Below are 18,890 nucleotides of genomic sequence, written 5' to 3'. Positions count from 1 at the left end.
AGTACGGCATATATTGCATGATAAAAATGAATTATTATAGTGTTAGAATTACAAACCGTGGTAGCTAAGGGAATTAACTAACCTGTAGGAGATTTATCTTTAGTTGTTGTTGAGACCCAGCAGGGGAGACGATTACCAGTAATTTCGCAGCGCAAAAGAGAAAAATTTTTTTGGTTTAGTTGTAATCACGTGACGCTCGGCGTCAAAACAAAAAGCACATGCATGATATATAATACTTGTTGCTCGTAAACCAAGACTTTCTTGTTTTTTAGGTCGTCTTGCGGAACACTCGTAAATCGTGTTACTTGGAATCCGAGGTTTCACTGTGCATGTAAAGTAACCCAAAATAGTATTTTGTTGCACAACTGTAGAAATTAGAATAAATTAAAAAATACAATCTTAAACTGATAAATGTAGATTAAACAGGAATTATCAAAGCTTTAATTTAGCACTAACTAACCTCTGGTAGATTTCTCCTCAGTTGTGGTTGGCTTTAATGGTACAGTAGACAACTCTAACAAAAGAAGCATGTAACACATTTACACAAGCAGCAAATGACTGTTGTATGTCTGTAAAATTGAAACAAATAAAATGAAAAAAAAAGTTTTTTAAAAGATTATTTTTTTACGTCATTCATATAATGCAGAAAATCTGTGTGCTAAAGAAGCTTATAGAATTTATAAGAATTATATTAATAATTCTTAATATTATTATTATAAGAATTTTAAGGTTTATATAGAGGTGGGTAGCAACAAGTTTTTTTACTTTTTGAGTAATTTTATTCACCATACTTTTCACTTTTACTTAAATAGATTTGTAAATAAGAAACGCTACTCTTACTTTGCTACATTCAGCTACACTCGACTCGTTACTTTTCTAACCATTTATTCTACACATGCAGCCAGTGGACCTTCCACCTGACTGTTTCACCAATCAGATGTAGCAACAATAATCACATGACTCTGTTTGACAAAACAGGTAAGTCGGCAAAGTGGGAAAAAAATCTTCAACAGTGTTCTCTAAATTCATCCTACCTGTGAATCTGTACTACATATGCTTACTGCGTATGTGCAAACAAAAGTTTCTGCATCTTTCTTTAATTTTTCGGAACGCCCATAAATCCATGATGCTACTAGTGCGATCTTGCAGTTAGTGTACATTCTTGCAATGAGTATAGAATGCTTTTTTATGTCTGTGTGATTTTATGTCAACTTAATGTAATGTACATATACTGTAATGTTACTTTACCAGTCTATGAATATATCAGTATATTTCAGTACAGAATTAATTATCAGCACTTGTGTTGTACATTTTTATGCATCCCAAAAAACATGATGCATCCCTAGCATCATATACAAAGCATGTTTTGCTTAAAAAAGAACAGCTTTATACTGCGATGTCTTCTCTATTTGACAAAATAAACACACACTTCAGCATATATATATATATATATATATATATATATATATATATATATATATATATATATATATATATTAATTAGAAGTACAGCTACTCTTACTTATATTTTTTGTAAGTTTTTATGACATGAAAGTGACCAATCTTGCTTTGCTAAAGATTTCAAGTTGCTAACTTCAGTCGTTTTGTTGAGATGATTTTATCTGGGCCCCCAAAATGGCAATTTTTTGTCAGCATAATACGCTTCAAACAATAATTAGTCCGTAACCATGTCAAATTCATGTGCCAATATCCTAACAATTAAGCATTTTAGAATAATACACTTTTTCAGGTTTGTGTCTTTTCATGTGAAATTTAAATTGGCCAAGTTTCATCTAAATGACAATTACAGATGTGGCCATTAAGACTGCGCGTTTTCCCGCGGGATGCCTCAATTTAGTGCGCGGCGCGCCGCGACTTGCCGTAAGCAACATTCGGGAATTTAAATAAATGTGTTGTGCTTCACTGAATATCCGCCAGATGGCGCATGAAAGGACTTTATTTAAACGCCGGACCAAGTACTGTACAACGAAGAATTGTGTATAATTACTTAGTCTAAAACAATATTGTTCCCAATGCTGAAGCAAACATGAATTTTATTTTGCCTTACAACAGATCTTTCATGATAAATGTGTGTATATGTGCTTCATATTTTTTTCATAATGATGAAATGAGATGCCCAAATTCGTGCTTTAAAATTCTTAATAAGTTTCTTATATATTTTTTGTAATGTTTTAACAGGGACAAAACAGTGAAAGACATGACAATGTCTCGGTTTACATGGTGTTGAAATTAATTTGATTTCCTGATAGTAGGCTATCTGATAGTCTTAACTATGCGAATGTCCTGATTCGTGAATATGCCAACATATCTTATTTAAAACGTAAAAAATGTGTCGACATCATCAGAAGACATGAATGAACTATATATATATTATATTATTAAGTAAATATTATTTTATGACCACGAGCTTCTTCTGGCTTTTTATAATAATCATCATATTTGCTGTTTGTGTCCAGCATTTAATAATTATTTCATACATTATTTAACCACGGCTGGAAATAATAGCTGGAATGTGATGTGATTGTGAATTCATGACTGAAATAAAGCAGTTTGTCTTTTGTAAAGCACTTTCACTTTACAAAAGGCAGCGTTTTTTCAAAAGGTTGATAAACGCGTGTTGTACAGTATATACACCGCGACAGCGCGCGCAGTTACTCACTTCTCACCTTTCATGTAGGTCTGCTCGGACTAATTCGTTTTAAACCCCTCAAAAATGTGTGTGTATACACCTTAAAACCTCCATCAGTTATTATAGATAGCATCTATTTAGAAAACATGCCCAGTGATTTCTGAGCTTCAGGAAATCTCCCGGCGCTCTGCGCATAACACCGGGCCAACTCATGTCGGAAAGAATTTATAAACGGTTTCTAAACATGGGCTATTGTTTTTTACTTATAATATTTGTTAATTTAATTTAAATGAGGTTTGGGCTCAGGACTTCGACTCGGCATCGTGATTCTCCTCTTTAATTTACTCCATAGTTTTAATCAGCGCTCAGCCGCATGCATGAAGTTTTCCAGAGCGCACCGGCAGAAGTAGACTAATGATTATGAACGCGTCGGGAAAACAGCAAGCAGACTGACTCTGACCATTTATAAAAACGTTTGCGTTCATTTTCTGACGCGCTCAAGTTCACCAAAAACAATACAGAACAGCGCAGCTTATTTAAATAGCATTGATTTCTGTATTGTGTTATATTTTTATACTAGTAACTGGTGTTAAAAATGTATCTCTACATTAATGAGCCAATGTATTACGGTGTGGGCTGCTGTGGGCCAGGAAGTCCAGGGACACTTTTTGGTCCCAGTCCGCCCCTGTAATAACGAATGGAGAAAAGCGCAGTCAAAGCACGGGGATTCTGCGTTCCCCAGGGGGCCAGTCGTGAATAGCTGACACTCAGTGACAGCCAATGAAATTGAAGCATTTTTGTTGCTTTCCACGTGGTGTGGCGTTGCTTAAATAATATCTGTATAATATCCGTATATCCTATAAAATCGTCCAGACCCTGGTTCGAATCCCGCTCTGGGTGAAAATGTAATAAATGTGAATCCTTTGTTTTACACTTTTTGCTTATGATAATCATTAAATTACAGCAACTGTGAGGTGAGTGCTAATGTGTTTCATAGCTTAAGAAAAAAAAATTCTCAATTGCAAACATGCATTTAGTACTGAAGCATAACTTGATCATGTAATAGCTATATCGTGGCATTTTAGCGAATAGCACCGGCATTTTGAGCACTGGCTGGGAATCAAACCCGGGTCTCCCGCATGGCGGGCGAATCACCTACCACTGAGCCACCAGTACCTAACGTCATACAAATTCGGAAAACTACTACTACTAATAATAATAATTCTGAATGAAAATGAAGAATAAATACATATCAGTTTGAGCTTGACATGTTTATGAGCTCTGTCGCTTGCTGTCAATGGGCGCCTAAGAGACATAACATTTTTCGGCTTCAGTAGACACACAATACTTTAGACTGAAACACGACTGCCCCCTACAGGTATTGAAGGGCATTTTCACAGCTTGTCGTGGGATCCCTTTTTCCGAAAACGTGCATTTTTAAAGGCCAGATCTGTAAGATCACTGGAAGGTTTGAAGTCAAAAAAGTTACACTACACAGAGGTGAGACAATTTTAGCACCAATATAATTTTTTGACTTAATATGAATAAATTAATGTACATTATCTTAGTTCTGGTGTGAAATATGTGAAAAACCACATATTTCACTCCAGCAAAATAAACTGAACTGTTTTAACGCTGATGGTTAGTGGTTAAAATGGTTTATTGTTGGAATTTTTAATTCCTTTAGTAAGAACTACTACAAAATAAACTTACTAGTTATTAATGGTCTTGTGGTGATCAGAGTTGAAAAATCCAAGGAAGCTAGAAAAGATTGATGCATTTAATAAAAACTGTCATTTATTGCTAATTATTAAGTAGATGCAGGAATAAACTGGGACACTAAAGGACATTTGGTGACTTAAATCTGATTGACACATACCTGAGTAAACACTACACACAGTGAATTTCTTTGCCTTTACTAAACCAATTTAAATGACCAGAGTGAAATGAAGACCTCCATTATAATGTACATTAAATCTGAGTCACTTACCAGTAGTAGGTCTGTTCGTTGTGGGTGGCTGTGTTGGTTCAGGAAAGAAATCTGAAATGCAGTTGGATTAAAAATACATTAAATGTAAAAAAAATGCATGCACATAAAATCCTAGTCATGTGATTAAATATAACTTACGTCTCATGTTGTATTTGTCACTCATTAGAGAGCGAGCGGTCGGGTCAGAGATCAGTGAATAATCACAGCTCACTTCATCACTCTTTACTGACTGCAGACGTCTGAACAGATCATTTCTCTCTGCTGTAAAAATACAAACTGGCTTCCCAGATTGTGTGTTTTCAATCTTTAGATAAGGCCGAGGTTTTTCTCCAGTGTAGAGATTAAACCTAAATCCAGCACTTACTGACTCTGACGCTGGTATTTTACATACAAATGTAAATTTATCAAGCTGATTATTATAACTGATGCTGAGTATCGGTTTCTGATCTGAAAAAAAAAAACTTTAATTTATAAATATATGAATATATACCAAAACACTAGTAAGGTATATTAATGTTACTTTATGATTTACAGTATGCAGAAAGTATTAATCATAATAAACATGCACAATATTTTTGTAATGTTAAGGGCTATTGAAGTCTTACGCTTTCTGTTATCTGGGAAAATCCCAAGGTTGTTAGACATGATAATTATACAGTATATAAAATAAATGACATACTTTTAGAAAAAACAGGCTGCTTGGTCATGTTGTGCTTTTCTCCTACACAGAACAACATAAAGGTTTTACCAATATAAACATTATTTTTTAAAATAACAGAAATACAGTATGCTGCTGTTGATGATTAAGCTACACTATAGTTAACTACAGCTTACATTTATGTATATACATTTATTATTATTTTTTTAACTATAGAGTTTGATTTGGTCACTTTCCTCGCTCCAAAGTCTAATCTTTATGTTCCCCAGCAAACTGAAGCCTTTTATCTGATGAGTCTCACTAACAAGTGGTTTTCTTATAAACACACAACTGATTAGTCCTAATCCTATGAGTTCTCATCACATTGTGTGTTTATGGAAATATCGTAATACACTTTTTTTCAGGTTTGTGTCTTTTCATATAAAATCTAAATTGGCCAAGTTTCATCAGAATGACAATTAAGATCACTGGAAAGTTTGAATTCCATAAAGTTACAGACACTACACAGAGGTGAGACAATTTTAGCACCAATATCATGTTTTGACCAAATATGAATTAATTAATGTACATTATCTTAGTTCTGGAAATAAAACCACATATTTCACTCCAGCAAAATAAACTGAACTCTTTAACGCTGATGGTTAGTGGTTAAAATGGTTTATTGTTGGAATTTTTTAATTCCTATAGTGAGAACTACAACACAATAAACTTACTAGTCATTAATGGTCTTGTGGTGATCAGAGTTGAAGGATCCGAGGAAGCTAGAAAACAGTTATATAATTATATAATAAATAATATTGTATATTACTGTATGATATATGCAGAAAGTATTACCCATAATATACATTGTAAAAAGGTGTGTGTAACATAGACCTTACTCATCACTGTGACTGGAGGTGGAAGAGAGTGAGAAGAAGGAGTACGAACAGAGAAATCCACTGCGTAGTAACAAATAATATCATATTCATAACAGCCTTACATGTTTGTTATAAATAAAATATAACAAACTGAATAATTAAAATCAGGTTCTGTTTTGGTCACTAAATAAACTGCACACATGTTATACAACATTTATGTTGTTTTTAAAAAAGAAATGTATAAAATATAAAACATCTTACAAGTGTACAGTACAACATAACGCACATTAAACTTCAGTTATAAAAAATGTAACAACTGAACAGCAGCAAATAAATAAAAATCTCTTGAAATGATTTTATCATCTAATAAAACCCAAGACTCAACTCACAGCACCACAATATCGACTCACATTGAGAGTTAATGTCCAGAATCTGATGGAAGAAGAGCAGGAGGACGAGCAGAGCCATTTCACTGACACTGGATGAAGTGAACACATCGACATACTCGCTTTAAAAGTAACAAAATCAGGAAGCGGGTCATTAAAGCCACAGGAAAACCATGTACTCTAGTGTTTAACAAAATGCTAAGCCTTGTGCTCAAGTTCACAGACTGACTTCTGAGCAGTTTTTACATTACTGGTCCCATCAACTAATTACTAGTCTTATCCATAGGGTTTTCTGATGCCAAGTACTTTTTGGAATAACCCTTATTTATGGACTTGATGTTCAAACCCATGATTGGCACAGAAGTCCAATATCCAAACACTTTTTTGAGTTTAGATCATGTGGGTTTATTCTTTCTTTAAACCAAACACCATTATTAATACCACATGGACCTTACATGACATGGATTTTTGATGGATTTCAGCAGTGCTGAAACTTCTGGTATTGACACAAAGACGGCAACTGCACATCAAGAAAGAAATATCACACTGATGTGTACTTTTATATTAAAGGTGCTGCTGTAGGGAATACTACTGTAGTAGAATTAAAAGACATGCAGAGTAATACACACAGTAAAACATCTGCCTCTGAGGATGATTCTAACTTTTGTACAGTAGCTTATCAGGATGAAACTGTGTGACAACTTGTTTTTTCAAATTTTTAAGTTCTCCCCACACCCCTTCATCGCTATATACTGTCTACTGTCTCCCTGTAGCATCCCATATCAAATTAAATTTTTGTGGTAAGTTGGTGCTGCTCTGTTTTCAGTTTTATCACACTCGCACTGCACCACACTCAATCCAGTCCTCTAGCACTGCTCGAAATAAACTAATTTAGCAATTAAATTTTATATAATTTTTATATCACCTTTTCCAACAGTTTTTTTTGACTGATGGTATTCTGAGTTTGTGATCTTATGATCCATTATCAGGATGTATATTTTGACTGAGGTGTGAAAGGACTTGTGTAAGTTGCTCTCGATAAGGAAGTCTGTCAAATGCTATAAATAAAAATACAAAACCTACATGATTCCACTGAAACATGAACTGCGGAAATACTTTATATACGTAAGTAAAAAAAAAAAAAAAAAAAAAAAAAAATTGTCCAAGGTACACGACACTGTATGTTGGGTCAGCTAGGTTCTTTAAAAAAATTAATCTGACTTTATTAAATAGCTGTATATTCTAAGACACATTAGGCACATTTTACTGTAGAACTTAAAGAACAGGAAGTTTCTCTCACACACACATACTGTATACAAATAAAATGATTAAGAGCATACCCTAACAGAACATATTGAGAATCATATTTTGCTGAATTAAACTAAACATTGAGATAAACTTTAGGGAAGAGGACTTCAGGTTGTACATGAAATGAAATAAATTTAATTGAAGTTTTAATAAACATAACTTAAAATAAATTAAAGTTTAAAATATGAAACATACAAATAGGGGATTTGAATAGAGTATGAGTATCAACATATATTTATTAAACCAGTAAACTAAATAAAATCAATAAGTGTGAGCCTCACAAATTTCTCTGATATTTCAATTCAATTTTATTTCTATAGCATAACTGTGGACATTATCATAAAACAGCTTTACAAAAATCAGGATGCAATATTTTAAATTAAAATTTAAAATGTAATCTCAAATGAGCAAAATGAGGAATAACTTCCTAAGACAACTATAACCTTCTTTATATGAGTTATTTCAGATAGTATAAGTAAAAATATAGTATAATCTTTTTTATAGAAGATTGGTGACTTCCAGGAAGTGTGTTGTTTTGATCATTTCTTTGCTTTTCTCTGGCTAATCTTTTAATATTTTCTCTCTTTACTCTTCAATCTCTCTCTCTCTTTATATATATATATATATATAACCAATATTACAAACAGACAAAATCATGATCATCATCATCCTTAGAGCAAGTGGAGTCTAAATGTAAAAGACACTTCTAAATGTAGATGAAGTTAGTGCAGAAGAGAAGCCACACGTCTCGTTCAGTGACATTTAGAGGAAGCTAAAAGCAGCTGTGGTTCCTCTGAGAACTGCTGAGAGGAGAGTGTGTACATCACTTCTGTGTAAACCTCAATTCCATCTGCAGGGGAACAGTTTACACACACACACACAACGCGCGCACGAAAAACCTATTAAACATGGCTTATAAATAGTTATAAATTTAAAACAACAATAAAATTGTTAAGCATTTAATTTGTGTATTGAAAAGATAATTTACTTTTGGTTGGGGTTAAGCTGAAAAAAAAAGGTTTTCATGGCCTCTAATTATTAATAAACCACCTCATACTAATATTTAATTTGCGATTTGCCATATAAATTATGCTTATTTCAATAAAATTTTCAATTTAATAAAATTTTATTTGTATAGCGCTTTTAACCATTGTCATTGTCGCAAAGCCGCTTTACACAACCTAAAGAATTATTTAAGTTTGTATGGAATGTGAACGTGTATGAATCAAAATGATAAGACGGTCCCTGATGAGCAACCCGAGGACGATGGCGAAAGTGGCAAAGAAAAACTCTCTGGCATCACTGGCAGCTCAGGAGCGACATGTATAGCTCGACAGAGAGACAGGTAGAGGGAAAGATAGAGAGGGAGAAAGAGGAGTAGAGAAAGAAGAGGAGAGAGCAGAAGAGAAGGAGGGATGGCAGTTAGGTATTACTGTATTTAAAAGTTCCTAGGGAGGAAAGCAGTGAGCAAGCTAAGCTGCTAGCTAACATTGTGTAACCAGTGAAGGCAGAATATATAAATTTCTGTGAAAAAAAAACTAAAAATAAATAATATAATATAAATCATTATTTGTGAACAGCCATAGTTAAGTATTGTAGTAAACTTGATTTAATGTTTGTCTCTGATCAGAACTGCATCATTGTGCTTTTTATCTGAGCAGCTCAGCCTTTACTAAGACTTTGGGAAATGTAGCACATTAGAAGAAGCTAATGTCCATTAGCTAGCTATTATATTGATATTAGATAGTTTGAGCTTGGTCAACACTGAGATTGTACAAAACTGCAGTAGATCCATGTGAATGTGTTTCTGTCAACAAGTCTGCGACAAAATTAGTATAGGTATATTATGAGGATCTGGCAACCAGACAAGTGACTTAGTTGTTAGAAAAGCTGATGAAGGCTCACCTTTAAATCTGTCGAGGTTAAAGGACAGAACCAGCAAGAGACAACATACATTTTAACAGTTAGTCATGTGCATGGATATGATTTAACATACTGTGGCGTGGGCGGGGCGGCGGCTGACGACCAGCATGCCTTGCGGGGATGTCGGTGTGTGTTCACCATGTTGGGGAAAGGTGTTTGGGTTGGTGGCTTCGGCCCTGTTTGTGTGAGGTGGGTGTGACGTGTGAAATGTGCTCCAGTTCAAGCTAGTGCTGAATTGGATGTAGGCTCCTGAGTGAAGGTGCTGCTCATGCCTTACATGCTGTGTGCTTAATAAAGTACTCCCAGCCATTGCATTGGGTAGCAAATAAGCTCACTCGTCTCTCCAGCATTTTTCCCGGCGTAAAAACGCTACAATACGTTTTGTGTAAAAGTGGTACGGTGCAGAAATAAACAGTGGAGTTTTCTCACCTTCCTCCTCCGTCTGTCCCTGAAAGAAAAGTCATTTTGATTTCTTATTTTTACTCATTTTAACACTCTTTGAAGTATAATTTCATGTATTTCAATTTGTATTATGAGTGCTAACAGTAAAAGAGTATTATTTTTCTGTTTAAAAACACTTATAATTTAGTGATTAAGGATCAGTAAATTACCAAAATAATGAGAAAAAAATGAGAGAAATAACTCACTGGGGAAGGTAAGGAGACAGAAACCAGTCAATAAACCTGAAGCCACAAGCACACAGAGTATCACAACTCCCCAAACCGATGAAAACTGAAGAATCTCAAAAGAACCTGGTTTAGTAAGATCTTTTTACTACACTGTGTAGAGTGTTTATGGATGTCCATTAAAACTAAATGCTCATAGTAAAGGTAAAATGGATCATCAGTATAAAAACTTGGTATAAATGTTTTATATGAATACATATTTGTTAGCCTGGGAAAAAATCCATAAAAAAAATATTCGCAAATAAGTTCAAAAGTAATTAAAATATTAGCTCTGACAATGTTTTATAAAACTTATGTCATACCGAATATAAAACTGCACACGCATAAAAGATGCATAAATGAGGCCTAGTGTGAAAATTATTCTAGGTGATTCATCAGGTTTATGATCATTGCAGGAATAGTTATCTATGTATTTACAGTTAAAATTTCCAATTTATTAAATAAATTATTAAACCTATTCTTATTCCTACTGTAACTTGCAAATACAGTTACACCTTGGATTGCGAGCATAATTGCGAGTGGATAAGTCATTGGACCACGGTTCGGAAGATCCCAGGTTCAAACCCCACAACCATCAAGTTGCCACTGTTGGGCCCTAAGGCCCTTAACCCTCAACTGCTCAGATGTGTAAGGAGATAAAAAAAAAAAAAAAGTCGCTCTGGATAAGAGCGTCTGCCAAATGCCCAAATGTAAATGTAAATAATTCTTTCCAGAAGTGTGCTTGTAACTCTCGTATTTTAAAGCGAATTTCTCTTGTCTGATGTCAGACGTGCCAGAACTTCAGGAAACAAGGCAGCGTTGGCAACATAGTCCAGCAGAGAGAGAGAGATCAATTCCAGAAGATTATATTTTACTTTTTTTTTATTTTTTATTTTTTTATTTAAGATTATATTTTATATTTTACTACGAACAGATTTGTGTTACTCATTAGTTAAAAATTGGAACTAGAAAAAAAAACTACCAACAGAAGTACAGCACATGCTGTATGACAAAAATTTATGATTATGTACCATAAAAATACAAACAAACAGTGGTAGCTGAAGAAATTAACTAACCTGTAGGAGATTTATCTTTAGTTGTTGTTGTTTTTGTTTGCAGTTAATGTTGTTTTTGTTTCCCTATAAATGTACATTCAAAGGGAATTATAAAAGCTTTCATTTAGACCTTACTTACCTCTAAAGGATTTCTCTTTAGTTGTGGTTGCCTTTAATGTTACAGTAGACAACTCTAAAAAAAACATGTAACAGATTTACTCAAGCAGCAAAATGACTGTTGTATGTTTGTAAAAAATTGAGTAAACAAAATAAAAAAAAATCTAATTGTATAGATGATACACATTAAACAGCAATTATCAAAAGGTTAAGTAGCTTTCTCTTTAGCTGTAAATTACATCGTTGGTAGAAAAGGCAAATCTAACCAAAAAAATCTTTGCTTAAAATTTTCAAGTTGCTAAATTTAGCTGTTTTGGAGAGATGATTTTATATACATCTTCACTGCATTGGCTCCCTGTGAAATTTCGCATTGATTTTAAAATACTACTCTTGACATATAAAGCATTAAATGGTCTCGCGCCGCAGTACCTGAGCGAACTGCTAGTGTCTTACGATCCGCCACGCCTACTTCGATCAAAGGATGCAGGCTGCTTGTCAGTACCGCGTATTATAAAAACCACAGCTGGGGGCAGAGCTTTTTCTTACAATGCCCCCAAAGTTATGGAATAGTCTTCCAAATAGTGTTCTGGACTCAGACACAGTCTCAGTGTTTAAGTCCAGGCTAAAAACCTACTGTATTTTTTTAATTAAGAATTTTTATAAATAGATTTGCCTCAGGTAAAGGAGCAGATCTGGGGGACTCATGGACGTAGAGTATTAGGTGAACTGGTATGTTTAGACGCTGTCTTCCCCACTCTCACTGATCACTCAGGTTTGTTGACGGTGAGGTGATTGTTTGCTTTACATCTCAGGGAGCCCTCATGTTTGTGTTTCCTTCTGGCTCTCCCTTTTAGTTATGCTGTCATAATTAGTCCTGCTGGAGTCTCTGCTTGCACTCTACAGTTAATATACATTCACATTATACATTGTGTGACTGTGACCAGACCTAACTGTTATCTCTTCTCTTCTGTTCTCTCTCCCCCTCACTTTCTTTTCCCTTTCTCTGTCGAGCTACACATGTTGTTCCTGAGCTGCCAGTGATTCAGACTCCCTCTGCCCTCTGGACCTGTCTGACCCGTCCTGGTGCCCAGCTTCTGATTGGAGACCTTGTCACATAAATGCCCCGTGTGTCTCTTTGGGATGTTTCTGGGGATGTCTGGGAATGGTTTCTCTCTATCTAGAAGATGGTTCTGGCCTCGACTGGTGTTGGCAGCTGTTTCTCTGCGGACTTGACAGTTTAATAGATCAAAACTGGAACTTCCTACATGTCTACCTGAGTTTTCAATAACTACCTGGACTCCATATTAACATAAATTAACATCAACTGTTAAGCTGAACGGCCTGCCACCTAACACACTGTATATATTAAATTAATTAATGAACATTATCTTAGTGCTGGTAATAAAACCACATATTTCACTCTTTTAAAGTAAGGCTGATGGTTAGTGGTTGAAAATGGTTTATTGTTGGAATATTTAATTCCTCTAGTGAGAACTACAACACAATAAACTTACTAGTCATTAATTGTCTTCTGGTGATCAGAGCAATTATCAAAAGTTTAGGTAGTTTTCTCTTTAGTTTTAAATTACATCGTTGGTAGAAAAGGCAAATCTAACCAAAAAAAGGGCAAAATCTGATATAAACTAAACTTTACAATTAACTGTTTACAGAAACTAAACCTAAGGATGATTTTATTCTAATCCCAGTTGCTGAGTGTGATACTGTAATACTGTATATATGAATGCGTGACTCACTGTTAGGAGCGCTGGCTGAGCTGTGAGGATGATTTCGGGTGACTCTTTCAGCTACAGAAGAGAATTCTCAGGTTAGAACTGATATGAATAAACAGCCAAAACACAGTAGTGGTGCTTATTTGATTTTTTTTTTTTTTAAGTCATTCATATAATACAGAAAATTTGTGTGCTGAAGAAGCTTATAGAATTTACAAGAATTATATTAACAATTCTTAATATTATTATTATAAGAATTTTAAGGTTTACTCTATGAGTAGTTTTACTGCACCATATTTTCACTTTTACTTAAATAGATTTGTAAAAAAGAAACGCTACTCTTACTCTGCTACATTCGGCCACACTCGACTCGTTACTTTTCTAACCATTTATTCTACACATGCAGCCAGTGGACCTTCCACCTGACTGTTTCACCAATCAGATGTAGCAACAATAATCACATGACTCTGTTTGACAAAACAGGTAAGTCGGCATAGTGAGAAAAAAATCTTCAGTGGTGTTCTCTAAATTCATCCTACCTGTGAATCTGTACTACATATGCTCACTGCGCATGTGTAAACAAAAGTTTCTGCATCTTTCTCTGATTTTTCGGAACGCCCATAAATCCATGATGCTACTAGTGGGATCTTGCAGTTAGTGTACATTCTTGCAATGAGTATAGAATGCTTTTTTATGTCTGTGTGATTATATGTCAATTTAATGTTGTCTATGAATATATAAGTATATTTCAGTTGCTGAGTGTGATACTGTAATACTGTATATATAAATGCGGGACTCACTGTTAGGAGCGCTGGCTGAGCTGTGAGGATGATTTCGGGTGACTCTTTCAGCTACAGAAGAGAATTCTCAGGTTAGAACTGATATGAATAAACAGCCAAAACACAGTAGTGGTGCTTATTTGATTATTTTTTTTTAAGTCATTCATATAATACAGAAAATGTGTGTGCTGAAGAAGCTTATAGAATTTGCAAGAATTATATTAACAATTCTTATTATTATTATTATAAGAATTTTAAGGTTTACTCTATGAGTAGTTTTATTGCACCATTTTTTTTTTATTGCAACAGTTTTATTTCACTTTTACTTAAATAGATTTGTAAAGAAGAAACGCTTCTCTTACCTTGCTACATTCGGCCACACTTTACTTGTTACTTTTCTAACCATTTATTCTACACATGCAGCCAGTGGACCTTCCACTTGACTGTTTCACCAATCAGATAATATATCAACAATATAGCAACAATAATCAATAATATAGCAACAATAATCACATGACTCTATTTGACAAAACAAGTAAGTCGGCATAGTGAGAAAAAAATCTTCAGTGGTGTTCTCTAAATTCATCCTACCTGTGAATCTGTACTACATATGCTCACTGCGCATGTGCAAACAAAAGTTTCTGCATCTTTCTCTGATTTTTCGGAACGCCCATAAATCCATGATGCTACTAGTGGGATCTTGCAGTTAGTGTACATTCTTGCAATGAGTATAGAATGCTTTTTTATGTCTGTGTGATTATATGTCAACTTAATGTTGTCTATGAATATATAAGTATATTTCAGTACAGAATTAATCACCAGCACTTTTGTTGTACATTTTTATGCATTCCAAAAAACATGATGCATCCCTAGCATCATATACAAAGCATGTTTTGCTTAAAAAAGAACAGCTTTATACTGCGATGTCTTCTCTATTTGACAAAACAGACACACACTTTAGCATATTGTTGTGGACCCGGCTAATATAATAAGTTGTCATATGTCCCAGCTTACTTTGGGAGATGTATTGCATGAAGCTAGATATGTTTCAGGGATGAAGGCTCAACGGAGACGCAGGAAGAGGCGCCGAGGCCCCACGAGGGAAGTTGCAGCAGAGGCCCCTCAACCGTTCAACGATCAATCATGCTGTATCACGCATAAAGAGGAAGCCTTGACCTTTGCCCGGCTACGGTTACCAGCGACGTTCCTGTCACCTAAGGATGAACTGTCTAAAGTCACGTTAACTCCTGTTGTAAAATGTATGTCAGTTTGGCAGGAAGCCAGCCCTGAGATAAAAAATATGTATTTTGATGTGTGCCTTGAGTCTAGTTAGAAGCAGTATAAGCTTAGTTTTGTGTGCCAGTATTTACCTTATAAGGTCAAGGCCTGCTAATTGGTTAATAGCATAAGACTGTTTGAACAAGAGTCACAGGACCAGAATATAAGAGAGTTCTGTTGTACTCCTTTGCTGTTCCTTGGTACTTGGGCAGTGTTAGCATGCGCTGTTATTTAAGTTCACAAACCTTTGTGTTCTTTTATTTGCCATTGAACCCTTTGCTTAGTATTTACTATTGTATTCACCATAATTTTACCTCGTTTTATTTGCTTTAAGTTGTCGTTGTTTGCAATATAAAATAATAAAAGGACTGCCTCCCATTGCGAGGCCAGTACCCCCAGCACGGTGCCGAAGGTGTGAGTTTGTTTTGTGTTTGTGAGCAGATGGTTCCGGGGACTACATTTCCAAGGACCTTTTCTAAGGTGAGTCTTGCGCTTATCTTTACAGAATTTGACACCGGTAATGTTTCGTCCTTTGCATAAAGACATGTCCTATTTGTGTGGTTTAGGTTATGTTTATTAAATGCAGCAAAACAATATATATATATTAATTAGAAGTACAGCTACTCTTATTTGAGTATATTTTTTTGTAAGTTTTTATGACATGAAAGTGACCAATCTTGCTTTGCTAAAGATTTCAAGTTGCTAACTTCAGTCGTTTTGTTGAGATGATTTTATCTGGGCCCCCAAAATGGCAATTTTTCAGCATTATACGCTTCAAACAATAATTAGTCCGTAACCATGTCAAATTTATGTGCCAATATCCTAACAATTTAGCATTTTAGAATAATACACTTTTCAGGTTTGTGTCTTTTCATGTGAAATCTAAATTGCCCAAGTTTCATCTAAATGACAATTAAGATCACTGGAAGGTTTGAAGTCAAAAAAGCTACAGACACTACACAGAGGTAAGACAATTTTAGCACCAATATCATGTTTTGACCGAATATGAATTAATTAATGTACATTATCTTAGTTCTGGTAATAAAACAACATATTTCACTCCAGCAAAATAAACTTAACTCTTTAACGCTGATGGTTAGTGGTTAAAATGGTTTATTGTTGGAATTTTTAAATTCCTATAGTGAGAACTACTACACAATAAACTTACTAGTCATTAATGGTCTTGTGGTGATCAGAGTTGAAGGATCCGAGGAAGCTAGAAAACAGTTATATAATTATATAATAAATAATATTGTATATTACTGTATGATATATGCAGAAAGTATTACCCATAATATACATTATAAAAAGGTGTGTGTAACATAGACCTTACTCATCACTGTGACTGGAGGTGGAAGAGAGTGAGAAGAAGGAGTACGGACAGAGAAATCCACTGCGTAGTAACAAATAATATCATATTCATAACAGCCTTACATGTTTGTTATAAATAAAATATAACAAACTGAATAATTAAAATCAGGTTCTGTTTTGGTCACTAAATAAACTGCACACATGTTATACAACATTTATGTTGTTTTTAAAAAAGAAATGTATAAAATATAAAACATCTTACAAGTGTAACATAACGCACGTTAAACTTCAGTTATAAAAAATGTAACAACTGAACAGCAGCAAATAAATAAAAATCTCTTGAAATGATTTAATCATCTATTAGAACCCAACACTCAACTCACAGCACCACAATATTGACTCACATTGAGAGTTAATGTCCAGAATCAGGTGGAAGAAGAGCAGGAGGACGAGCAGAGCCATTTCACTGACACTGGATGAAGTGAACACATCGACATACTCGCTTCAAAAGTAACAAAATCAGAAAGCGGGTCATTAAAGCCACAGGAAAACCATGTACTCTAGTGTTTAACAAAATGCTAAGCCTTGTGCTTAAGTTCACAGACTGACTTCTGAGCAGTTTTTACATTACTGGTCCCATCAACTAATTACTAGTCTTATCCATAGGGTGTTCTGATGCCAAGAACCTTTTGGAATAACCCTTATTTATGGACTTGATGTTTAAACACATGACTGGCACAGAAGTCCAATATCCAAACACTTTTTGAGTTTAGATCATGTGGGTTCATTCTTTCTTTAAACCAATCATGAAAATATGAAACATACAAATAAGGGATTTGAATAGAGTATAAGTATCAACATATATTTATTAAACCAGTAAACTAAATAAAATCAATAAGTGTGAGCCTCACAAATGTCTCTGATATTTCAATTCAATTTTATTTCTATAGCATAACTGTGGACATTATCATAAAACAGCTTTACAAAAATCAGGATGCAATATTAAAAAAAAAAAAAAAAATGTAATCTCAAATGAGCAAAATGAGGAATAACTTCCTAAGACAACTATAACCTTCTTTATATGAGTTATTTCAGACAGTATAAGTAAAAATATAGTATAATATTTTTTATAGAAGATTGGTGACTTCCAGGAAGTGTGTTGTTTTGATCATTTCTTTGCTTTTCTCTGGCTGATCTTTTAATATTCTCTCTCTTTACTCTTCAATCTCTCTCTCTCTCTTTATATATATATATAACCAATATTACAAACAGACACCATCATGATCATCATCATCCTTAGAGCAAGTGCAATCTAAATGTAAAAGACACTTCTAAATGTAGATGAAGTTAGTGCAGAAGAGAAGCCACACGTCTTGTTCAGTGACGTTTAGAGGAAGCTAAAAGCAGCTGTGGTTCCTCTGAGAACTGCTGAGAGGAGAGTGTGTACATCACTTCTGTGTAAACCTCATGTCCATCTGCAGGGGAACAGTTCACACACACACACACACACACACATGGCATTGTCATTGAGTTTTACTTATAAATTTAAAACAACAATAAAATTGTAAAGCATTTAATTTGTGTATTGAAAAGATAATTTACTTTTGGTTGGGGTTAAGCTGAAAAAAAAGGTTTTCATGGCCTCTAATTATTAATAAACCACCTCATACTAATATTTAATTTGCGATTTGCCATATAAATTATGCTTATTGCAATAAAATTTTCAATTTAATACAATTTTATTTGTATAGCGCTTTTAACAATTGTCATTGTCGCAAAGCCGCTTTACACAATCTAAAGAATTATTTAAGTTTGTATGGAATGTGAACGTGTATGAATCAAAATGATAAGACGGTCCCTGATGAGCAACCCGAGGACGATGGCGAAAGTGGCAAAGAAAAACTCTCTGGCATCACTGGCAGCTCAGGACAGAGACAGAGAGACAGGTAGAGGGAAAGGTAGAGAGGGAGAAAGAGGAGTAGAGAAAGAAGAGGAGAGAGCAGAAGAGAAGGAGGGATGGCAGTTAGGTATTACTGTATTTAAAAGTTCCTAGGGAGGAAAGCAGTGAGCAAGCTAAGCTGCTAGCTAACATTGTGTAACCAATGAAGGCAGAATATATAAATTTCTGTGAAAAAAAAGCTAAAAAATATATATAATATAAATCATTATTTGTGAACAGCCAT

At 34.5% G+C, this 18,890-nt stretch overlaps 1 protein-coding gene and 1 long non-coding RNA gene across 7 annotated transcripts in view; both read right to left on the bottom strand.

Annotated features, from left to right (window-relative positions):
* LOC128511194 (uncharacterized) overlaps positions 1 to 18,890 on the bottom strand; it is a 241,013-nt gene that overhangs the window by 132,126 nt on the left and 89,997 nt on the right. For 3 of the 6 annotated variants that reach the window (XR_008356163.1, XM_053483921.1, XM_053483920.1), the window contains exon 7: positions 13,364 to 13,414. Coding sequence is in view for 5 of the 6 variants with exons in the window: in XM_053483921.1 (XP_053339896.1) it covers positions 13,364 to 13,414 (51 nt within the window). In the remaining variant the exon portion in view is untranslated. Of the gene's footprint in view, positions 1 to 13,363; positions 13,415 to 14,139; positions 14,191 to 18,890 lie in introns of all 6 variants that reach the window. The other 3 variants (XM_053483922.1, XM_053483923.1, XM_053483924.1) reach the window with 2 other exon arrangements.
* LOC128511196 (uncharacterized) lies at positions 9,607 to 11,678 on the bottom strand. The gene is made up of 4 exons (XR_008356165.1): positions 11,632 to 11,678; positions 10,420 to 10,524; positions 10,202 to 10,220; positions 9,607 to 9,762 (listed from the first exon to the last, which is right to left on the bottom strand). It is a non-coding gene; the product is annotated as an uncharacterized LOC128511196 (long non-coding RNA).

This window comes from Clarias gariepinus, chromosome 23, assembly GCF_024256425.1.
Source record: "Clarias gariepinus isolate MV-2021 ecotype Netherlands chromosome 23, CGAR_prim_01v2, whole genome shotgun sequence".
In the NCBI taxonomy this organism is placed as follows: domain Eukaryota; kingdom Metazoa; phylum Chordata; class Actinopteri; order Siluriformes; family Clariidae; genus Clarias; species Clarias gariepinus.
Note: the sequence above shows the minus strand (reverse complement) of the source record. Positions and strands in the feature narration are given on the sequence as shown.